The sequence below is a fragment of the Periplaneta americana genome, chromosome 5 (genome assembly GCF_040183065.1).
Source record: "Periplaneta americana isolate PAMFEO1 chromosome 5, P.americana_PAMFEO1_priV1, whole genome shotgun sequence".
Taxonomy (NCBI): domain Eukaryota; kingdom Metazoa; phylum Arthropoda; class Insecta; order Blattodea; family Blattidae; genus Periplaneta; species Periplaneta americana.
The window spans coordinates 121,699,016-121,725,313 of NC_091121.1; the positions used below are offsets into that span (position 1 = coordinate 121,699,016).

General features: G+C 35.7%; 1 protein-coding gene across 4 annotated transcripts in view; it reads right to left on the reverse strand.

Moving 5' to 3' along the window:
- Positions 1-26,298, reverse strand: part of LOC138700129 (zinc finger protein 235-like) — a 196,137-nt gene that overhangs the window by 14,234 nt on the left and 155,605 nt on the right. For all 4 annotated transcript variants that reach the window (XM_069826494.1, XM_069826493.1, XM_069826492.1 and 1 more), the window contains 2 exons: positions 18,171-18,308; positions 7,915-7,997 (listed from right to left, as the gene is read on the reverse strand). In XM_069826494.1, coding sequence (XP_069682595.1) covers positions 7,915-7,997; positions 18,171-18,224 — 137 coding nt within the window. In that variant the 5' untranslated portion in view covers positions 18,225-18,308. The remainder of the gene's footprint in view (positions 1-7,914; positions 7,998-18,170; positions 18,309-26,298) is intronic.

Sequence of the window (26,298 nt, forward strand, 5' to 3'; positions counted from 1 at the left end):
AAATGCTGTGACACACGAACTGTGACACACGAACATTTCGTCTTACATAAGCTAGAAACAAATTTATCTGTAATATTGAACATTTATCTTAATAATGTCATCTCTTTTCATAACATTACATTAAGAAACATTTATTCATCTAAAATAAGTCTTCAAACTTGAAATGCCCACGGTTATTTACAATAACAGGTGGTAATATCTTTTGCAAAATGTCTTGTGATGAATACACCAACTTGTCCACTTTTACAGGCCATTTATAATGCTTTCCATCCCTTACCATCACAGATACTTCAAATTCTTCACTGTCACACACTGTCCTGGATAAGTGACCCCATCATACATGACTAAACACCAATCCCCCACCTGCAACTGAAGACTCTCACTCTTGTCAATACTGCAAGCTGTCTCCTTCTTTGTCAATTGTTTTTCTTCTGAGGACAGTGATAGTATGATTTGCGGTGAATGTTCACCAGTGTTTCTGAATACAGCTACCTTCAGATGTCCCAATTTGCTGATGTAGTGTGCATTATGTATTCCAGGAATTAGTGGAATTGTTGCAAATAATTTTTTATCTTCAGTGATGTTAATTTCATTGGTGTCAACAAACAGGCATCTCACATTGATATTAAACTGCTGTATTACATTAAAAAAATCTCTCTGGTTCTTAACAACTTTTCTTCCATTCAAAATATGTTGCCATACGAACCTCTTGACTGTCGCTCCTACTCCATCATTCGCACCTTTCCTGTGATAGGACTCAAAGAAATTCCATGACTCATACTCAATGCCATTAAGATAATTGTCATTTGACATTGTTGCCATCATATATCTATTTTTAAAATGGGCTGCAGCACCATCAGTCCAGGCAATTACTTTCTTCGTAGGATTAGGAGTACTGTTGCAGAAATCTTCAAGAATAGCTTTGTTGAAAGCTTTAGCCTCAGACGTGGTATGTCTGGGAGCATCAGAAATAACAGCATAACACTGAGAGTGCAGCTCATTGGATTCCTCACTCTGTCTATAATACAGCACTGCAGTATAGACAGTTACTGATGAAGCTGGATCATTAACCCAATGGGCTGCCATCACTTCATTCTGACTCTTAATAGCAAAATTCTCTGCAAAATAAGTTTGCATTATCACGGTATCTAACTCCAGCTGGTCCTTCTGCTTCTGCAATTCCTGTGCTTGCTTTGTTATATTATATAGGTGTTCCTTTATTTTTATTAGTTGCTTACTGAGAACATGCTTCACTTTTATAATATCCCAAGATTTCTCTCTCAACTTCCCTTCAATCCACTGATCCACTGTAACAATTGGCCTGGACTCTTCCCTGTTTATAGGCTCATTAGAGATACAAAATGTGATGGTTTCTAGAAACATTGATATTATTTCTTTACAATCTTCACATTTATCTCGCATGCAGTCTTCATTCCTGTAGTCACATACAATGGAGCGAATGAAGCTTTTTACAGAACTTGTGTCAAAAGTTTCATGCTTTACCTTTTTCAAAAGTTTGGATAAGTTTTCACAATATATACAAGAGCACATTTCGTTCTTGTTAGTATTAATGAGCTGCACCCATTCAGGACGTAATGAGGAAAATTTTGAAAAACGTATCAAGTCCCAGCTGTTTTGTTCTTCACAAAACAGTTGATATGCTTCTTTGAGTGTGAACATCAATAGTCTCTTCTGCATTGTACATTTCTGTCCTGGGTATTTGTCAATACATTTCTTTGAATCCTTATGGCCAGGTAATTGTCGAGAAGCTGTCTTTAAAATATTGGGTGTTCATTTCAAAGTGTGTCATGACGTCACTGTTGATGAGTCAGCGATTTGAAGCGAGTTTCAGCTTTTGTGTCAGAGAAGTTGCCTATTAATCAAGGCATTCAATCTGAACTTGAGAACGGGTACGGTATAATTTGAACGTCGTAGCAACAGATGGCAGCCTGTACGGTCTGTGTGCTACCATAACCTCTTTCGAACTATGTTTTGCGTGGCCAAGTCGTATGCAGGGTATTTGTTATCATCCGTTGCGTACAGGCAACATTCCACAATACAAATCAAATGCTCCGTGTCCATGTTGACCGTCGAAGTAAATGTCAACAAATATGTAAGTAATCATCTTAACCCTCTCCTCATATCCCGACAGTAAGAAAAAACTCACCTCAATACATGTTTCGAAGCAGTTCACATTCCTGCCACTACCGGCATTACCGTACGTATCGGTAAGTACTCTTCTGAATGAACGCTGTACTTGCTAGGCAACTTCTCTGGCAGATAAGTAATACACCTCTGCGGAAGTGTAGGAAGATTGAATTGTCTAGGCTCATCGACTAGCCACGTGACGGCATACAGCGAGCCATGACACACTTTGAACTGAAAACTCAGCAGAACTCCACAACTTTCTGTTTAACATCTTCAGTGAAAGCACGTGAAAGTTTATTTTGTGAAAAGTTTTCTTTTGTTTCATTTATATTAGAAATAAATGCTAGCTTTTTCACAACTTCCTTGCGTTTCCTTGGACTGTTGGGAAAGGCATCCTCGACTTTCTTCACTGCCCTCTGAAGACTTCTTGCTGATTTGTAAGCAGGAGATGTGGACTGTATTGTAGCATTTTTGGCACCCAGTGTTTCCTCCTTTCTCCTTTTTCTCAGAGCCCTCATTCGCATCCGAGCTGACTCCCTTTCTTTCTTCTGTATTTTGGAGTTAGTTCTGTTATTCTCCCTAACCTTTCTCATATGATTCTTATTTGCTTCCCTTTCAGCTTTTTTTGCACTGACTGATTTGCTCGGCTTCGTCTTTTTCTTTCTGCTGCTGACAAAGAGACCATTTTTCTAGCAACCTGTTTTAGTAACAAAGCAATTAGCAATTAGCAATAAAACATTATATTGGTGTTTTATCGTTCTCTTTTTAATTAATTGATGAACTAGTGGACTTACTCGTCCACTAGTTCATCAATTAATTATATTCAAGTGTTAAAAGTGGTGTACGCAATATTCAAAATGGATTCTCTTTTTAAATAGCTGTTTAAATCGTTACAATGAAGAATAATTTTAATAAATATCATCACACATTAAAATCTATTATGTTGTGCAATTAATTCTAGGAAAGTTTACTTGGTCAATATCACCCAACTTGCACAATGAAATTTAACAGCTGGTCTAGTTATAGGCCTAAATCGAATAGTATAGGTACGGTAATTACTATTAATCAGCACAGAAATACAAATATGCATACTACTATATGAAAATATATTCGTATTGAGAAGAGCAGTAAATTAATTTCTTCTTTGAAAGCTTTATCATAGGCCTATATTCATGTACAGTTTAAACTGCAACTGGATATCCGATTCATCCATGTGACACACGAAAGTAACCTACTTGTATATTTTATGTTCGTGTGTCACACATGAAATGTTACGTACCGGTATGTCACGCATTTTTCACGTATAAAACGTCCAAATTTCACAATAGTGTTTATGTTCAATTTTGACTGACATGTGATGAGTCTCATTTTTCCGTTTGACAAAAAATAAAATATCGAAAGGTTATAAAGATATACAAACAAATATAACTTTTCCTGTAACACACGAACTCGTCATAATGCCTTTTTAAAACCTTTCTAATTACGCAATTAACACTTTCATCAAAGTTTTTTTTTGTATTACAGTTGTTGCTAAGGACCAGTACTTCATCATAAAATAAGATTAGTGTAAAGAAATTATAACTTAACTTGAAAATACATAGGAAAAGTTTCAGTATATTAAGAGTCTTTATACTGCACTTATCACGCGGTTTTCGTCGTTGATATAATGGAAATACGTAATGATAAAGAAGCAATGTTGCCAAATTTATGAAATCTGACTTCTAAGGAATGAAATTATATAACACACAATTTACTTTTCGAGAAAATATTTTTTCGTGAAAATGTCTCATTTTCATGGAATGACCCGAGTGAAAAAAGAATGATGCTGAAACTGATTGGAACGAGAAAAAGGAGAAACTGCTTACTGAAGGCTGCACTGGAAAGAATGGTGAACAGGAGAAGAGTTTGGGGCAGAAGAAGATATCAAATGATAGACGACATTAAAGATATATGGATCATAAGTGGAGACTAAGAGGAAGGCAGAAAATAGGATATTGAAACTCAGAACAAGGTTCATATACTTAAGATTGAAACTATCTATAATCGCAAAAGAGAAGCAAAAATGAGAAGTAGGAAGTATCAACACGTAGAATCTGCCCTGCCCCCATATTAGTACAAATATAGTGTATTACAAGCGACAATTAAGTTATTTCTCTTTCAATATTCACCAACTGTTTACCCTGAAACTTGTGGCAGAAAGGGAGCAAGTGAGGTAGCATCTTTTCTTAATGAATATATAAAGAATATTCTAAGCCCTGAAGTCCAACACATAAACATTTTCTATGACTCTGCAGGAGGTCAAAATAAAAACTATATCCTCTTCCAATATGTACATTACATTGTTCATGAGAGAAAACTTCTTTGGTCACTTCTGGTAACATTCCCTATACGAGGACATTCCTATTTGGAATGTGACAAGGATATGGGATTGATAAAAATAAAAACTGTGACAGAAGTTCCTCAAGACTGGATCAGCATATTTCAGAATGCAAGACTTAAGCCTGAACCCTTCACAGTTATAGAGGTGGATGATGGGCTGATCAGATACTGGAGTAGCTTCCTAAACAACAAGTACATCAAGAAGTGCCTTTTCCCGCCAGACATTGAAAAGAGCTGAAAGTTGAAGCAGAACATCCTCGGCTGGTCATTCATAGAGAAATGTACAACGCAGCATGGGTATCCACCAGTCTGCGTGAGAGTAGGTCAAACAGAAATCCTGTACCATATTTGGAGCCCAACGAATTCATACATCCACCAAGAGCTTATGAAGGTAAGCTTCACAGATCCTCATCACTTAAATACTTTATAATCGGGCTAAAATATTAATCTCAGTGAACGAGAGTTTGCTAAGGTATCACATGAAGAAATGTTTAATTGTTTGATTGTTTAATTGTTACAGGTCTTTTACCCATATCAGAAGAAAAGTTCAATGATCTCCAGGAACTGAAGAAATTTTGGTCTGCAGAGGCTCAAGCCTACTACACCAATCTACCACACATATCCAAGTAAGGCCAAGATGAGTGAAAAAGTGATTAAATTACATAAAATGACAGTTTAGTGGAGTGGAGTGAACTTGACGAAGTAACATTCAGATAAAATACATCGATTTATTTGACTTACCTCCTTTTTGCACTTAAATATGTGACATTAAGATAGAATTTAGTATTATTTTTATATATGTATCGATTTAATTTCATTCATCATTTGGGTTAGGATAAACAAATATGTGTCCTTCCTATGACAGAAGTCCGTTTTGTAAGGGTTCTTTATAAAGAAAAGATATTTGGTTTAAAACTTTCAATTTTGCTGTTGTATAAAATTGGTAAATTCTGACTTACCTCCCTTTTCCCCTGTGGTTTTCATTTGAAATTAATATTTACTGACTTTTTACTAGATGTATTAAATTTGAATTGAGTACAATATTACACCCATTAACTTGGACGAATATGCCTCGTCTGACAGTGCACTGCAATGTAATACCTAAACGAGAGTATATTTACTCTAAGTCAAAGCTAACTTGGTTCCTATTTAGTAATTAATATCTACATTCCAGATCAGCGCATTAAAGCAAAGCACCGACACTGTGTAGTAGTGAGAGAAGACACGAATCTACTGAAACTCAAAAATGTGCAAACAACGAATGAACTGCAAATGAAGAAATATGTTGATAATAATTTATTCATTTTTGTTGGAATCTTGGTGGACGGTTAGGCAGAAGGGTAGATTATTGGTTTTCCAAGCTGCTAACCCCAATTCGAGTCCTGGTGAGTTCACGTGAAATTTGTGGTGGGCAAAGACAATGTTAGGCTGTAGCTTTTCACCTGGAACCCCTTTTCTTCCCACTAGGCATTCTACCACTGCTCTATTAATCATCATAATCAACACACTGACGAGCTGCAGACAACCTCCTATGGGCAACACTCTGTGGCAAAGGGTCCACAAGGGTGATGTGTTCCTCCAAGAGGGGACAGTGGGTAAATGACGCACATGTCGAATACACTGTCATAGGAAAAAATATGTCAGAATGCTCTCAATAGTCACTTAAAACATAATGGCACTGCTAAAGATATTGACTGCAGTCTCATTTTCCAGGTACCATTTATTATGCATCTTCCTTTTTTCAACCACTAAACTCAATTAATATATAACTCTAAACATTTCATAAAAATTATTAAAAAAGTTTTTACTTATTGAAGTCATTTAAAGCAATTGGGCGGAACTGGTGTATAGTCAGTTCCTACATTTTTCGGAATAAATTTTGCATTTAAATCCATTGTTGAATAAGGAACAAACAAGCATGTGGAATGAAAAAATTGCTCCAAGTCATGAACACACTAGCCTGTCCCAAAGTCTTATATGTGCTTTTTCTTCATCATCATCATCATCATCATCATCATCATCATCATCATCATCATCTTCTTCTTCTTCTTCTTCTTCTTCTTCTTCTTCTTCTTCTTCTATTAGAGTCCCTTGAAGGGAGGAGTGCGGGTGGGGACTGCCCTCTCATGTATTTTGCTTGTGTTGGCCCAGTGTATTACTTGGAATAGGATGGTGTGTGTGCCCTGCAAGCCACTTCCGAACTCCTCCTTTACACATAGGCATTACCGCAGTCCCTCAATCCCAAGTCCCACGAGCATTATGAGCACCAGTGGAGAGCACTACTACTAGCAACTAATGAGCACATACCACGGGGTTCAAGTTCGGTAGCAACCCGAAATATGAGACAGAAACAAAGATGATGAAAGAGGAGACTTAAGTGTAGTCTAACTATGATGGTGAAATGATTCTGAGGTCCAATGCCGAAGGTTAAGTAGCAATTTTGCTTCAATTGGTTTTTTCCTCAACTTCGGAAAAATCTGAACTAGATAACTTGTCCCAACCAGGATTTGAACCCGGGCTCACTAGTTTCATGGTCAGGCATACTAACCATTACTATCAGTGGTGGAGTCTGCATAGGCTACAGGCATTTTTCATTAAGAAAGAACTAGAAATATGAGCCAATATATTTGTATGTCATGCTACAATAAATCCTCCACTGGAGAGACACCATCGCAGACTCTACAGAGTGATGAAAGTAATGAGGAAGGGTTTGCGTGTTACAAATCAAAGAAAATCTACGACAATAAGTAGTGATCGACTTAAACTTGCCCATTTATTGAATAAAGATATTTCTGAGCTCAGAGGGCCAATGAATTGAAGAGCTCAAAGTCACACGTATAAAATGTTACTACTACAAGATAAAGTCGACATTTTCCTACAAAATATTTGAAATCATTATTATCACAAGAGTGTAAGAACAATTTAGTTTACTGCAGCTAGCTTTTTGCTTACTGACTTCCGTTGTAGTTCATTTGATTTTGTCGACTACAGCCTGATCAAAATAAAAAAAGTGTATTACTCAATATAACTTTCTTTTGAAGAAAAAAATAACGGAACACCCCAAGATATATAATACAAAGTTTGCTATCTAAAATCTTTCCCTAGATGCTGCCATATCAGACTAAAGACCATATTACACCATTTACATGCAGATTCCTCGTATGTCCTCATCGAGTAATTGACTTAATATTGTTAGAATGGCAAAGTCACCTTATATTCAATAGTGACCAATGACTGAAGCCCACTAACGCTTTTCGTACTTATTGTGCTGCATGTTTTATCACAGCCACGAGGGCAGTGCACGAGGTATCACAGTTAGAGTAACACACAACAATGCACCATGTCATCATTTATCCAAAGGAGTGAAACCAAACACACTACACTTACCTTCCAGTAATGACTTCAGATTCTGCTGTTGTGTCTTCCAGGTTAATCTCCTGCTTTACTATTACCATCTCAAATGGCTCAGCCTGAAAAAAATAAATATAATAGAGAAGATTAATACAAGAGGATTGAAGATTGGAACATGAAATTTTCTTGAAAAATTCACTATACTACACTCCAGAAAGTTATTTGAACACTTCTAGAATAACTATTTGCACCTAACTCAACTTTAAAATGTATCAACAATGTCATAAAATAAAGTAGCTCCAATTACTTCAAGGAATAAATCAGGCGATTTGCATACAAAATGAAAGAAAAAACAATGTTCCTCACATCAATTTGTACAACAGGAGTAAGCACACAGCTCCTCTCAATGACATCACCATTAGTTCTTGGGAACATAATAAACTTGCTCATTATACCGAGGTATCACTAAGTAGAGGGCTGAAGTGACAAGTCACATAAGACAATCATTCCACAATGAGGTTCAACTGCACGAAACACTTCAATCATGTAAGGATGTAAACATTAACAACAAGTGGACAGCAGTCAATGCTAACAAAAAACAGCATGCGGGAAAGCATATTGCATTTATTGTGTTCTATAAACTTTACATCAACATTCCAGCTTTGAGTTGTGGAACAAGTCATAATACAGAGTCAGCCAAAAAAAAATGTATACACCCTTTGTCAGACTGTATCGGGATATTGACACAGTCAATTGATTTTAATTACGAGTATACTGTAGTATGGTCTTCCACTCAATAGATGTCAGTATTTTCATCACGATAGTGAGAGGGTAGTTTATGAGGTTTGATAATGCTGTTAAGGTGTAGTGGAGGCGAGAGTACGAAACAGAACCCCCAACCAGCCTAACAATTAAACGCATTATTGACAAGTTTGAGGCACATGGAAAGATTTGTGATATTCACAAAGGAAGATTGAGAAGACTGCGTACAGCTATAAGTCCTGCTTCATCAGGTCTCGTGTTGGAAAGACTTGTTACTTCTCCATGGAAGTGTGCTATGAAATGTGCACGTGAAGTGGGGATCAGCAGTACAAGTGTACGAAGAATTCTGACAGCTAGTAGTGAAAGGTTTACATTCCACGATTACTGCACGCAATTAATGATGACGATCCTAAATCATCGAATGCAATTTTGCAAATGATATCAGCAAATGGTAACTGAAGACAAACAATTTGTGACGAAGGTAGTGTGGTTTGATGAGGACGATTAAGCTTAATGGAACAGTGAATTGGCATAAATGTGTGTACTGGACACCAGAAAATCCTCATGTTCATATGGATAAGGCAATCAATCTACCAGGGGTCCATGTATGGTGTGGACTATCATCTAGGGCAGCAGTCGTCAGCACACTGCACTCTCTGGCTAGCATCTCTTACCCGCAGGTCTCTTACAGCACCAGCATGTAACCGACCGTGCCTGCTGGCAGGTATGCTGTCTCCCTATCCCTTCTGCATGACAGAGCATCATTCCTTGCATCACATCCACTCTACCCATTTCAGCGAGTGCTGACGACCACTGATCTAGGGATTTAGTAGAACCCTTTTTCTTTGATGGTACTATCACTGGAGAAGTGTACCTCGAAATGTTACGCACATCAATTTTACCAGGTGTATGTGCGCTTTATGGAGCTGATGATGAGGTCTTCTACCAACAGGAAGGGGCGTCACCACACTATCATCTAGCCACACGAGCTTTCCTGGATGACAATCTGCAAGGACATTTGATTGGACGAAGAGGGCCCACTGAGTTCCCCTCATGGTCGCCAGAATTAACCCTTATGGATTTTTACTTATGGGGAACTGTGGAAGATCAAGTCTATCGATGTAAACTGTGCATGCTGGAGGTCTTTCGCCAGGAGATTACAACAGTATGTGCAGCAATCTCCATTGAAACATTGACTGACGTAGCTGCGGCGACTGCTCGTCGTTGCGTTATGTTTCTGGCTGCCAATGGCGAACATTTTGAACATATAAAGTAACCATGTGCTTAACTGAAGACAGTACTACATGTGTGATCAGTATTTAAATGTACAACAAACACATAATAAATAGTTTTCGTTTCTTAAAGAGTGTATACATTTTTTTTGGCGGACTCTGTATATACAAAAATATACAAAGTAAAGTAAGCAAATTAATTCAATTTACAAGCATAGTCAATTCATCAACAGAGTCAAAGGAATGAATACATATGCAGAAATTCGGTTAATTATGTTCTAAATCTTTCCTCTTGGCATTTCAAAACAATCAGGCAGCAGCTTTTCACAACAGCTTAGACCAGTGGTTCCCAACCTTTTTCGACTGGTGACACACTTTACTGAATGCCCACGATATAGTGACACACTTATTTGTTTTTATTAATAATAATATAATAATAACAACCAGTGCTTTTCTTCTGGAGGAAAAGGTTGTGGAACTCTGTGTAGAATATTTTATAGCAGATGGGGAGATTATTACTGTTCATTGCACGGAAATTTTGTCGTTTTTAACCTCCTTTTCGTCCAGCTAAGACTTTCAAGGTTTAAGGGGAATTCAAAGAAAAATTATATTAAAAACATAGTTATTCAGTTCCATGATGAAAAATGTAACAAAAAAGTACCGGAACGCCATTCCAGCATGTTCCGTCAGAAAAAAAGCACTGATAACAACTTCGGATGTAGTGTCGGACATCCAGTGTTGTAGATAAGTCGATGTTAACACGCAATCGAAAAAAAAAAAAAAACAAGCAGCAACTTGAGTGGCATTAGAAAAAAACACAGGTATGTGTAAAAAAATCCGAACCTATCTATGCTGGATGTCCGATAAAGATTTTTATTATTGTTTTTGAAAACTCACCTACTTAAATTAATGTGAAGTCTGTGCTTGATGGGTTGCACAGAATTTCTTTATACGTGGCCTTATGGTTGATAGGTCAACATGTAAATCATCTTCAAGATGCAGCAGTCTGTTCTTTTGTTTAGATTTCACTATTTTCATGGTAGAAAATGCTAATTCACACAAGTATGACGTTGAAAACGGTATCAAATTGTTACAGTATCACTCTCTTTGCTATTATGGGATATTATCCAAAAAGACTGCACTGAATTGTCTACAAATTTTGTTTTCATAGTAAAAGCGCATGACAAATCTAGCAACTCATTTTTCTCGTTGACAGGTTGATGCCATTTTCAATGTTGATTTCACCACAGTTATCAAAAGGAGAAATCATCCATTCTAACTCTGAAACACGAGCTAGAGAAATACTTTGTTACTGAAGTTTGTAATGCATTTAGGTGTTCTGATATTAACTCCTTCAGGCATTCTTCTTCATTTTCCACAAGTCGATTTTCAAAACTCTCAACTAAAGGAAAGTGCAATAATTTACCTGCTATAACTGAAGAGTCCCAAAACTTCAGCTTTTTTTTTTTTTTTTTTTTTTTTTTTTTTGTAAAATTCTTTAATTCTGTTTGTGGCTGAAATAATAATTTCTGCTTTTTGTTGCTTGCTTGCATTTAAAGAGTTCAGTCTTTCGAAAATTTCGACAAGTTATATGCTAGTTTTGCACTCCAAAAATTACCTTCCAAAAATTTAATATACTCTGGCTTTTCGTCCTCAAAAGCAATAAGACGCTCGTCTTAAAGCTCTACCACTCACATCATTGATTTACTCCTAGAAAGCCAACGGATTTCAGTGTGCAACAATAAATTATTATGCTCGGCCCCCAGAGACTTGCAAAACTTTGGAAACACTCTAGACTTAACTGATCTTGTTTTTACATAATTTATCATTTTAATAGTAGTACTGAACACAGATTCTAAACGTCCCCCTTCAACATTTCTCATAATTAATGCCTCCCTGTGCAAGAAACAATGAGTTTTCATTATAGTCGGGTTCACTGCCTATTCAAAACTTTTAAAATCTTTAATTTTCGCAGTTAATGACGCTGCTCCATCTGTGCAAAGAGAGATGCAATTTTCTCAACAAATATTATGTTCAATAAAATAATTATTAACAAAATCAGAAATATCTTTGCCTATAGTAGTGGTTTCGAGTTCTTGGAAAAATAAAAATTGTTCAATATCTAAATTATATTCGAACCTAATAAAGCTAATTAATGGGCATTTACCACTTGTGTCATGGTTTTCGTCCAACTGTAGAGCAAACAGTATTCCCCACTAATTTACTGTTCACATTAATTTTAATGCCATGAGACATTTGTTTTATTCTGCGACTAAGTGTGTTATCCGATAATGGAATTTTGGATATTTCTTCTTCCGCAGCATCACTAAATATAGTTTTCACAATTTTTTCTGCAGCTGGTAATATTAGTTCCTTGTCAATATTATGAGGTTTTTTCTGTTGGACTATTAATCCAGAAACTATATATGAAGCATGCAAGGCTTTGTCAGAAACAAAAATGCATTTTACTAATGCACTAGAGAATTTTTTCTATGACTTCAAAAAACGTTCAAAATATTCTCTTGGTTTTGAAGCTACATGAGAATGATTACTTTCTATATGTCTTTTCAGTTTATTTGGCACCATCAACTGATTTGACAAAACATTTTCTCATATGTCACTCAGGATTTTGTTTATATTCATCACCACGCCATGTAAAACCATATTACAAGTATTCATCACTATATTTATGAAATGCAGTATGTTTTTGTGAACCTGAAGGGAATTTTCGCTCACATTACTTGAATTAGCACTGCTGTCATCTAACCAGAACTTGATTCAGATTGTCTTTTTCGAATTAAAAATTTGTCCAAGATAAAAATCTAAATAAGGCACTTTTGATAAAATAGTCGCACTATCACTTGCTCACACATATATACTGAAACTGACCAATATATTCCGACGATTATAAATTCTGTTTATTACGAAGTGGGTAGACTAAACGAATTACTAAGCATTATTGCAGGTGGTCACTTTCATTCGAAGAAAACAGAAAATCAACATCCCGAATTTAAAAGAAAACCTACAAATTAAACCAAACCCTTTAACTCTATTAAATATAGAGTATAATCTAAATCTAACACAAGAAATACTGAAATCAGAAGTAAACACTGAAATAATGAAACAATTGTCTTTAGAGACAATTAATATTAGGTACCCTCCACAAAATTGGCTTCATTTATACACCGATGGATCCTTGATCTCCAGGGAACGAGATGCAGGTGCAGGTGTTACGTGCTGTCTCTTTTCACTTTATAGATCTCTTGGATATGGAACAAAAAGTTTTGATGGAGAAATCATTGCAATAAGTGAAAGTCTCAGGAACCTTCTCTGCCACATCAATAAATTTACAAATGCAGTTATATTGTCAGACTCCAAAGCAGCCATCCTATCAATAGCCTCTAGACACACCTTCATCTCGAATGGCAGAAATAAATCAAATGCTCACTCAACTAATAACACTCAATAAAAGAATTGTATTCCAATGGATACCATCCCATTGTGGAATCCTGGGAAACGAGAATGCGGATGCTTTAGCAAAGAAGGGCAGCACAGCTACTTACAGACCTGTTACTAAATCTACGTATTACTCTGTGAAAAGATTTATTAAATCTACACACTCAGACTTCAACAAACAAAATTTGATAACACAATCTCAAGGGAAAAAATGGAACTCTCTGCATCATAATCCACAGTTGATTCCCGATTTACCACGCAAATAGTCTGTAGCTGCATTTAGACTGGCAACAGGCCATGAGTGTTTGGCCAAGAATCTGCATAGAATTGGAATATATCAGTCTCCTAAATGTCCATTGTGGAACTCAAATCAAGAAATGGATTCAGAACATCTCAAAATCTGTGCGTCAGTGGCTAACCATGACAATATCTTTGAAAAATATTGGAGTGCAAGAGGTCAAATGACTTTATTGTCAAATGCCTGGCATTACAAAATGACAGCAACTTTCATTGGAATTATCGCCAGGCAGAAAAATTAAACTGAACATTGTTGCAGGTGTTCATGTTTCATTGGTAAAGTCAAAATAAAATATACCATATCAAAGACTTCGTTGTAAATAAAAAATACGTTGTAAAGAGACCTTCTGGATGGCATAAAATTTATTTTTCAATTCCAAAATTTCGCGATACACTCCATGGGGCTGCGTGACATACTGGTTGGGAACCAATTGTTTAGATTAACAGAGAGCTAGATGAAGATTTGATTTCTGTTTTGTATTAAAATTATGAATGTTTTCATTATTACTAAGTATATCTTAGTTTTAAATATAAAACATCATCAGTGAAAGAGTGTATTGATAAGATACGATCAAAATTTCTATTTTGGAAGATCTTTTTGCAAGGTTCTTTTTATGGACATCTGCAGAAACATAAATAGATCGAAAATTTATCTTTGATATTTCTAAATTATCTTTGTCTGAGAAATATAGCGTGATATATTGTGACAGCTGCCTCGGGATTTGAGTGCGCATCTGACAGGCGTATTTTGCGGACTACCGGGGCTACCGGCGGTAGCCCAAGGAAATTACAAAAGAAAAAGTTTATAATATAACATAATGTAATAATTTTGTATTATTAGTTTTACCATAGTAATTAAAATTAAAGTAATTGTTAGATTTATATGCGCTCTCTGCTCTCGAAAAGAAACAAGTTGTCAAGGCGGCATCGCTGGAGAAACCGCTTGCTACGTGAGATAGCCTGTGACCATTTTGCTCACGCTGTCCTTCGCACAACTGCCCGTCCCCCCCACTCCCTCCTGTTTCCATTGTGCACTGTAGGCGGGCGAGTTGCCGCTCTCATGATCGGTTTCTTCGCAGGCACGAAGCAGCAATATGCTTAGTACGCTAGCAATTGAATGTGATTGTGTTCTTGCAGTGCATTATTTTAAATCTGTGATTTGTTCGAGTGTCTAAGGATTATATTAATTGTGAATTATTAAGTTTTTAATTTCCCAATTAAGTGATATTGTGAAAAATATGGCAGAACAAGTTTCTGGAGAGGTTTGTGTTGAAAATGACTGTGTAATAGAAGGTTTATTAAAAGTGCCTTTTAACCGTCGTACATAACAACGAGAAAGTTGAAATTGTGAAAATGGAAAGACCAACTCCTGAGTTAAATTTGTCCATGGACGTAAAAGAAAAACAGCGAGAGTACACACGCCATTTCACTTCAACATCATATGGTAAGTGGAATTGGTTGTGTGGTACTTCTAAACTGGCTAAACTATTTTCCTGGCCATGTTTGTTATTTAGCCGCGAAACTAATGTGTGGTCAAAAGAGGGGTTTTCTAATATGAACTCCCTTCGAACGGCAGTCCTAGAATACGACAAATCAAAAGCTCATATTTGTAGTAGCATGAACTTTGCAAACTTTGGAAAGACAAGAATTGATTTACAGCTAGATAAGCGAAAAGCTCTACACATCAACCAACACAATGCTCTTGTGAAAAAAAAAAACGGGAGATTTTACTGCATCTTATTAACGCAGTCTGCTTTCTAGGAAAACAAGAATTGGCTTTTCGGGGTCATAACGAGAGTGTGGAATCAGACAATATAGGAAATTATATTGAATATTTAAGTTCCTTAAGTGAATTTGACCATTTACTGACCAATCATCTTGAGAGTTCAACAGTATTTCGTGGTACTTCTCTCGCAATTCAGAATGACTTAATATTTGCTATAAGTGGGGTTATGATAAAGAACATAAAACCTTTTGTGGCCATTGTTGTTGATGAAACAAGTTACTGCTCTAATCAGAGTCAATTGTCCACTGTTTTAAGATACGTCGACAGTACTGCCAATGTTCAAGAACGGTTTATAGGATTCACAAATGTCAGTTCGGACAAAACTGCTGCTGTTTGTTTCAGCATGTGGAAGGTGTTATAGCAGAATACAATGTCGGCAATAAGTTAATTGCACAGACATACGATGGTGCTTCAGTTATGGCGGGAAATATTAATGGCTTAAAAACAAAAGTTCAATAAAAGTATCCTCAAGCACTATTTGTCCATTGTTACAGCCATGTTCTCAATTTAGTTTTGCAACAAACTACTTCATCCATTCCAGAATGCCGCATTTTTTTTCAAAACACTGTCGGGTTTAGCTGCATTTTTCTCATCATCTCCTAAAAGATCAGAAAACTCAAGGAATTTATGAACAAGAAACTCCCAAAAGTAGCATCAACTAGATTGAATTTTACATCTCAGCTTGTAAATACAGTGAAGGAATACAGAGAAAAACGGACTGCTTTCTTTAAAAATATCATTTGTAATGACTCTGAAGAAAACTGGGATGATGCTGTAAATGTGCAGGCTCAAGGATATTTGAATTTTTTCACACAGTTTCAGAATATATTTCTTCTTGAAGTCTATGCTAGTGTGTTCGCACATACAGATGTGCTCTACAATATTCTTCAGACAAAAAGTCTAGACATAGCATACTACTTGGAAGAGGTATCAAAGTTAAAAAAAAATACTATATCCGAGTTCAGACGTAGTGGGTTTCCGTCCATATGGAGTAATATGGAAAATGAAAATTCTTCAGCCAATACAATGGAACCACCATTAAAGCGAAGAAAAGGAGATGATGAATTGAAATACAAGCAGCTGTACTACAGCATACTAGATCGTATGCACATGGAAATTACTGACAGATTTTCTGATTATGGAAAGCTTCAGTTCACACATCTTCTAGAATCTCAAAATTTTTCTGCTTATAGAGAAAACTTCCCGAATGAGGCACTAAACAAATTATTTCAGTCCTATAACAGTCACTTTGATCAAGTACGTTTGAAAAATGAATTAAGTGTAATATATTCAGCAGAAGTCTTTGATTTTTCGAACAAACCTATCCATGAAATATTATCTGCCATATATGAAAACCAGCTGAACCAAGTTATTCCTGAAGTCCTTAAATTGACAACATTAATTGTGACAATACCAGCTACGTCAGCATCGGTAGAAAGAACATTTTCTGCGTTGAAGAGAATAAAATCCTACTGTAGATCAACTCATACACAAGAACGTTTATCCGGCTTGGCACTAATATCCATTGAAAAGTCATTTCTACAGAAACTTTGCAAGTGGCCCAACTGTAATTTCAAGGACGAAGTCATCAACGTATTTTCGTCCCAATCAAGACGTCTGGAATTCACATAAATATGTAAGGAATTTTATTATAGGGATTTAAAAATATATTTTGTGTAATAATAGGGTCAGTGGTAGCCCAAACCCTTTAACCAGTATATGCCACTGGCGGGAGACGAAGTGAGCTCCGCAGAGCACTGGGGTGGGGGGGCGCGGCATTGAGGGGAGTCGAAACGCTGGCCGCTGCGGTGTGGTATGAAGCAAAGGGGATCCAAAGCTGCAGGTGCTTCCCTGTGCAAGGTGAAGGGGGGGGGGGGACGAAACCTCCCAAACAGAATTGTCCAGGAAGAAGCAGCGAGAACAGAAGTCTGTAGAAGTAGAAATTTCGAGCATCGTACTTTCTGGAAACTATGGTTTAGTGATAAATAGGAGACGCGAAGAAGGAGCAGGTCAGTTGTTGGTATTGGACAGCGAGTTCAGCAGCGCCCAGAAGTCTAGAGTTTGACATGTGAGTGAACTTGAGCAGCACCCAGGCAGAAGCAACGCAGTTGGAAGACTTGAGTTCGAGAGCATTGGACTGCCTCCAGAAGTCTTGAGTTCGAAGTTCAGTGGACTGACTCTGCAAGTCTTGGGTTCGATATACTGTGAACTTGAGTGATTGAACTAGAAGAACTAGCCAAGGCAAACGAACTGTGAACTGAGGACTAACAGTTTTGTTTTGTAAATAGTGCTTTGTGAACATTAGTTGAGATTAGCAGTACATTGTTGTTCTCAATAATCCAAGTGAATTGTCATTGTCGTCTGTGGGGTGCAATAACGAATACTGTGTTGCTGTGTGGAGTGAAAATCCCATTGCTGACGGGAGTGTTTAAATTCAATTATAGAAAGTGATTATTGTTGTGAATAAAAGCAACATTGTTGTGTGAAATAAAAGACACAATATTATAAAGTTCTAAATAAGGTTACACAAAGGCCCACTGCAACTAATGACATAAATAACATGAATTTTTATATAACCGAAACTTAATACCATGCATCACTGTCCTCTGAGGTAAAATACGATTAACTAAAATTGTGCCAATAATGCTGAAGGATTAATCATGCACTGCAAAGCAATGGGAGTTAAACTGTTGTTAGTGGCAAAAGAGGAACTCTAGAGCAAAAGCGTTGACAGAAAGGAATCAATAATTTCCACTCACCTCTGGTTCGCACTTCACAACAGATAATGTATTTAGCATTGGAGTGTCCTCCATTTCCACTTTGCATTTAAAATCAGAGCTAGAATCCACGCTGTCCACTGTTGTCCACGAGACATGTGCAGGCAATAAATTGCTTTTCTGCAGAAAATAAAGAAACTATAAATTCGATTTCATTATTGGAAGATGGTTTGTTTGCATGAAGGAGGGGTCAGAAGGGTGGCTAGCAACACAGCACCCAACACGCTTGTTCTGCCTTGCCATGCTGCCTTCTTTGCAGTTAGGGTTGATGTCCCGATAGTGAATCATTTAGTGAAATTTTATACTTAAATAAATTTTTATTTTTGTGTCTTTTACAACTGGGGGTTAAAGTTGGTATTAATTGATTCTTTAAAGAGTTACCAATTAGATAATAGTGTCAGAGGCATAAATATATGCAACTTGGTTAGATTAAAAACTAAATTGTAATGACATATGTTAACTCTTCAACAGTTGATCACTGGGTCATTCCATGTGAACTAAACCAATTAAAAAAAAAAGTGTTGCATGACTGTCATCAATGTGTGTGTGTGTGTGTGTGTGTGTGAGTATATATATATATATATATATATATATATATATATATATATATATATATACTTCAAAAATACGGGGCATAATTTCAGGTATTTCCCACATGTAGATAATCAAAATAGTTCATTACAACATGTGTCCGGAAATGCTTATTTCCGAGTTATGGCCTTCACAACATTGAAATTCACCGGAACGTTTTTCTTTCCGCAGGTCGTTGCTGTCAAAGGAGACATTAAGAGGGCACTCTGACAGTTCATTCCGAGGCGAAGGTTACATTCAGTGTTGTGTAGGCGTTAGACTGTGCGACATGTATTCAAATCAAGAGCTGGCAGAGATACACTTCATGTACGGTAAGGCGGACGGCAATGCTGCGCTGGCTCGTCGTTTGTACCAGGAGAGGTACCCACAGCGACAATGTCCAGATCGGAAGACATTTGTACGTCTCCATTACTGTCTGTGCGAGTATGGAAAATTTAACTCTCCTGGTTTGGGAAGGGGACGACCAAGATCTACAACACCAGAAGTACAGGGGGAGATTCTGGAGGCTGTGAACATGACTCCTTCTATCAGCACATGAAGGGTAGCGTTGCAAGTCAATGTTCCTCATACGATTGTCTGAAGACTGTTGAAAGAGTATCAATTGTATCCTTATCATTTGCAGCGTGTACAGGCCCTGTCACCAGCAGATTACCCTGCACGAGTTAGGTTCTGTCAGTAGTTCTTGCAGCAGTGTGGTGTAAATCCGAACTTTCCTGCCTTAGTATTATTTATAGATGAAGCACAGTTCACACGAGATGGCATAACAAATTTCCACAATCAGCATGTATGGGCGTATGAAAACCCACGTGCAACTGTTCCATCTTATCACCAGGTGCGGTTCTCCCTCAACATGTGAGCCGGTATCATTGGTGATCGATTAGTTGGACCGCATGTACTTGTGAACAGACTTACGGGGCAGGCGTACACAAACTTCCTGGAAAACACCATAGCTTATGTTTTAGAAGACACTCCACTGATCAATCGTCAACACATTCGCTTCTTGCATGATGGCGCTCCTGCACACTTCAGTCGTATGGCTCGCTGGTACTTGGATCGAAGGTTTCCTGATCGATGGATAGGTAGAGGTGGCTCAATTGCTTGGCCTCCACGTTCACCTGATCTGAACCCTCTCGATTTCTACTTGTGGGGCCATTTAAAATCATTGGTTTATTCGTCTCCGGTGTCTGATTTGGAATCCCTTCAGAATCGAATTGTGGCATGTTCTGAGGACATACACAATACTCCTGGAGTTTGGGATCGTGTTCGCAGGTCAATGAGACATCGATGTGAGGTCTGTATTCAAGCAGGAGGTGGACATTTTGAATATCTTCTGTAATGACAACGACCTGCGAAAAGAAAAACTTTCTGGTGAATTTCAATGTTGTGAAGGCCATAACTCGGAAATGAAGCATTTCCGGACACATGTTGTAATGAACTATTTTGATTGTCTACATGTGGGAAATACATACCTGAAATTATGCCCCGTATTTTTGAAATACCCTTTATATGTATGTATGTATGTATATATATATATATATATATATATATATATATATATATATATAATTATAAAGTGAACAATTATTAGAACAATATTCTTATTAATGCTACTAGTAAAATTATATCATGAATGAAACCAAGGATCACTAAAATGGGCATCATAGGATAATAGTTAAATATAACATGCATAATTCTGAAAGGAAAGGAAAATCGTGAAATGTAAATAGTTTGCATGCCAGGGCTGTCAAATTTTTTTTTAAATCAGCAATGGAATACAAAATGTGATGTTGAATATTCCTCATTAAAAGCAAAGGACTAATGATAATATTTTACTCATACATCATTTGAAAGAGCTTTTTTTACAGTACAAATTAGGCAAACAGTTATATCCCAAAATTTCAAGAGTTGTCCACAGGAGGATCACATAATACAATGACAAAGTGCTGAAATTTGATATTATATATATATATATATATATATATATATATATATATATATATATATATATATATATAATAAAGCAAAGAAATATTCTGGTCTTAAATTTTCGCCATTTTTTTTTTCAAGTTTGCACAACTATACATCGCAATGTCTGGGAGAGATTTCAGATTCCATATTTTTTCCTCATATTCAGTACACTTTTAGTAGCTTGTGTCGTAAATTTCGTTTTCCAACTCTGATTGGTTCATTTCTTATAAATTTTTAATAATTTTAATACACAAATAACAGCATTATAAGTACATAACGTTTGTATTTACTATATAATAATGGTTTCAAAGAACAAAATCAGCATCATCTTCGATTCTCTGAGACATCTGTTCACAAAATTCTACTCTTGTATAAAAATCGTGTTCGCTAAGCTGTTGGTGACTTTGTATTTTGTAGGGGAAAAATTTGTTCATTTTCAGCACTTTATGTATGCAACCAAATGATATGTTTGTTACAGCAGCTACATTTGGAATGGAGGTGGTGGGTTCATTAATGAAATGACCTAGTATTTCAATCTGCGCAGTTTCATCGAGTTTTCTAGGTTGGCCATTTACTTTATTGCACACAACCAGTTTCTTCAAATCTATGACATATTGGTAACTTACGTTTTTCTCAGGATGCCTCTCGTTGAAAGCAAAATGGTTTTCAGCTCCATAAATAAACATGATTTCTGTTCTCTCTTGAAGGATATTCACCATTTTACAATAATTTAATACACGAACATAACTATTACAAGAAATGTTCAATGGTATTTGTAGCTTCAGATCTAATCAACAGTAACAACAATCGAGGTTGCCAGGCAACGATATAAAACAAAAGATGAGAAATAAATGAATGAGGTGCATAAACAATTGAATGTTGTTGTTTTCTAATGCCAGGCGTTTGATAATAAAGTCATTTGACCTCTTGTACTCCAATATTTTTCAAAGATATTATCATGGTCAGCCAGTGAAGCACAGATTTTGAGGTGTTCTGAATCCATTTCTTGGTTTGAGTTGCACAATGGGCAGTTAGGGGACTGATATATTCCAATTCTATGCAGGTAATAGATATGAAAGAACATTCAATTGTCTGGAGTGCCATTTTCACTCCAAACAATTGAATGTTCTTTCATATCTATAGCTACTAATAATAAGTCTGTAACCGAAATTTAACTGGTAATTTTCGCTTTTCTAGAAATAATTGGTGTTAACATGTATAATTAACCATCCTGAAACCGAAATTATCTTTTTTTTTTTTTTTTAATTTTTGTTTGTATATCTGTCTATCTGGATGTTTGTTACCTTTTCACATGATAATGGCAGAACCGATTTATATGAGAATTGGAATATAAATTACGTTCGTTGTAACTTAGATTTTAGGCTATATGGCATTCAAAATACTTTATTTAAAAGGGGGTTATAAGGCAGCTTGAATGAAATAAATCGAAATATCTCCCTTATTATTTATTTTCATGAAAAATGTTACATAACAAAAGTTTCTTTAAAAATGATTTCCGATAAGTTTTATTCTATGCAAAGTTTTGATAGGACTGATATTTAATGACATAAATGAGTTTAAAAATAACAATGCCACCTAATGGGCTGCAATGAAATAAAAACAAATGACTTCGTCTATAAGGGGCTTTGGACAACAACAAACAGAAGCTATTAACACACAGAGAATGTTCTTGTGTTTGTATGAAGTAATCTCTGAAGTTAATTAACCGATTTGTATAATTATCATTTCACCATTGGAAAGTGTAGCTTCTCTAGATGGACATAATGATATAATGTTATTACAGTAACTTCTGAGTGAATCGAGGACAGGTAAGATTAAAATAGCTTCTTATGCACAGAAAACTTGATAGGCTATTCTGTATATTTGTTTCCTGTGTTTTTTTAAATAATATTTATGCACTGCAATCATTCTGATCTCAGAGAATTAATGAACAGAGCGAGTGTATTGATTTAGTATGCAGTAATCGTATGTTAACTTAGCACTGCATTATTTTATAATCCAAATTTTAACTGTACTCAATTGAATAGTGTTAAAATAGATAAAATGAATAAACTATGCAATAAATGCAGTGCAAGAAAATTGGGTAATGAGCCAAGCAGATTATGTTGTGCTGTTGTAAAAGTTGTTCCTTCTGAGATTGAAGAGTCTCACAACAAATTAAAAACTTACTTATCTGAGTACATCCATTATCAACACATTTTTTAAATAATATAATATAAGACAGTACAACATCTTATTTCAAGTGGCATCGTTTGGTGTAAAGAAAATACATAAAATTAATTCTACGCCATCATTTAAAGTTCAAGCATAGGCTTATCATTTAATTGGAAATCCTCTTCCAGCTGAGGGTAAGAGCTTTCAGTTCTCACAAGTATATTTCATTTCAGACACTGACCAATTGTCTATTAGGTCTAATATAGTATCATTTTTTTTTACTTTTTTTAGTAGGTTATTGTACGACACTATATCAACATCTTAGGTTATTTAGCATCTGAGTGAGATGAAGGTGATAATGCCGGTGAAATGAATCCGGGTTCCAGCACCGATAGTTACCCAGTATTTGCTCATATTGAGTTGAGGGAAAAGCCCGGAAAAAACCTCCCGACTGGGATAGTATCAATCTTAATAGTAGAGTTGACTGAACAACTCCAGGAAGTATTGCATGATAATAACAGTTAAATTCACAGTTTTAAATACAACTTTGAAAATGATTCAGGAGCAAACAACTTGCAACATACAAAAAGCTATTATTGATTAATTACAAAACTGTATTTATATTTGTCAATATTTAATTCTAAAAAGTTCAGAGAAGCGCATGGGTATGGCTGGTTCAAGCATAAAAATATAGAGGTGCCATTTGAAATTTCAAAGTGGGTGTGGCTCGAGGATGGGGAGGTGAAATCTAAAATTCAATTAAGCCTGGTTTCAGACTTCCCCATCAATATCTAAATTGATGTGCTTTTTGTTTAAATTGAATTCAATCTTAATAATTAGTTATTTAGACTGGGAAGTTTTCAAATGAAAGCCCTGTATGTAGATTTCATTGCACTGGAAATAAAAATTAGACTTCATGTTCGTACATGGAAAATAAATTTCTAAAATTCAATATTTTCACGACATTTTGGAAAAGTTTCTTGCCTATTATATGTCTCATAATTAGGAACAAGTTTTTTTTTTTCAATAATGAACAACAACATTCAGTGATAAAATGTATACAAATAAATGCAATGATTGATGAATCAGTTGTTAAAAAATAATACATGGGTGATTCTCTGGGTTCGCAGCAATACAGAGGATCAGAAATATGGAAAATTATAAATTCCCCAAATTACTTGAAACACTTCAGTTTAAGTGAACTGGTTTATTGCACACATTTTTTATACTGATCAGAGCATTTAACTGAAATGTTCAGAGTTAGTCATCTTTTCAATGTTGTCGGCTTTATATTACTACAGTTCTGAATGCTATTTCAAAATATGCATTTACTGACACATAAATACAAACATGCACACAATCGTACATGCACACAATCATATACAGAAATACAAGGAACACATGTTTATTTTCACTTTCTTATATAAAAATAATAATTTCTCTACATATATGATGCACATATTTTTACTTGCAATTCAAAATATTATTTTACATAAAATATAAATAAAACTGCCATCTTAACAACAAAAATGTATTTTGTGAAGATTTTCTTTCCTAAATTTAAAGAGGATATCCTTCTCTTCCTTCTCTTTTGGTATCTAAATAAATAAGGAAATTTAAATGTCGCCATTTGATGACAGTTGCAATGCATTCATTCCACGTCAAATCACACAAAATTATACAAATTTTGACCTTCATATTTCTGATTCCATTTATATTATTTTTACCAACTCTATGGGTCTTATAAACCAACAGGTGTATTTCTATTTCCTCCTAAGTCCACATGTTTTTAAAATATTGCATGTTAAAATTCAATGCAACATTTAAGGCGTCATATTTCTGATGATATTAATGTTAAAATCTTTTTCAAAGAAAAAATGCATTTAAAAGCTTAAAGTACTGTCTTTTGTTAAACATTTACTAACTAATTTTAATATAATTATTACAGATACTTTTTTATGATTCAATTTTCAAATGTGAAATAGCCATATTAAAAATCTAAAAAAATGCCTACTAGGTGCACAGAAGTATTCTTAATAATTCCAGAAAAAATCACATTGGGATCTTCAGTAGTTTCACGGAAATTTAATTACTTACGAAACAATGTGTAGTGATCGTGGTATCTAGCATGCAAATTTTCAGTTTGGTTTTTGTGCTTATTCCTTGAAATATACTACGAAAGGATGTATTGTGGCTTGGTATTTGTTCCAATGTATACCTTGTACTGAATCTTGTATTACAAATGAATAATTTTCAGAAAAGTCTGCAATAACTATGTAATTTTCAGGTTTTACCTTTTCTTTGCATTCCGTCAGAAATAAAATATGGCTGACTTTTGAAGGGATGACAATGCATCTTCTACATGGAAAACTTTACTTGCTAGGGAGCCTTTTACTTTTTTAAACTTTTCATGGGGGTATCATTTTTGTTGTAGTTTTCTTTTCTTGGTAGGGGATTCTATTGACATCAAACTTTTGTTTAATTCCTCAATATTACTGATTTCTAGCACTGTATCCATAGAACTGCTAGAAGAAGAACTGGGACAATCACTTTCTCTGTTCACACTTTCATTTGATTTATGTTTATTAATATCACAAGAACTACCAGCTTCACATATAATTTCACCTGACATATCTGGAAGTTGATAGATATTTTATGGAACGAATCACATATTCGCAATTCAAAGACTCCTTTAAATTGAGCTTTATCAATAAATCAGGACTTACGCGTCTTAGTGTACTTTTCTTTTTAAAAGCGTGATTAAGAAGGTCAAATGGATTTAAACACTTGTTATATATTACGCGATCTTTACTGTCACTCATGTTGTATAAAAGTCACGTCACTCCATGAAATTCAAACCCTGACTGATTATTTTTCTCTTCTATTTTGTCTCCTGCCATCTGTTTACTGCCATAAAGTTTACTACCTTACCCTAGTGCTGTTCATCGGCGTGACTACTACCGCAGAGGAATCGGATATTACGAATAAAGCTCTCCACCGGTGATCTCCGGTACTATCGAAGTTGGAACAGGGGACATACAGAGGGATGCAGTGGTTCGGAGCAAAGTGACAGTTAGCTCAAGGACGGCCGACGCGTACGGTCTGACGGTGGTTGTGAGTGGAATAAAATGGCACCAAATCGAATATCGGTCGCATGGAAATTCTTTAATTTAGTTGAAGATAATAATAAAGTCGTACGCTGTAAACTTTGTGAGTGAATTTACTCTAAGGGTGGTGAACTTCGAATATGTTAGACCATTTGAAGCGATTGCACAGTCACGAACTTGATGAAAGCGCCGACAAAAACAATTTCACAAAGCATTTGATACGATTTCTATTTAAATTTTTTTTAGTACTATTGTTCCCAAAGGCTCAC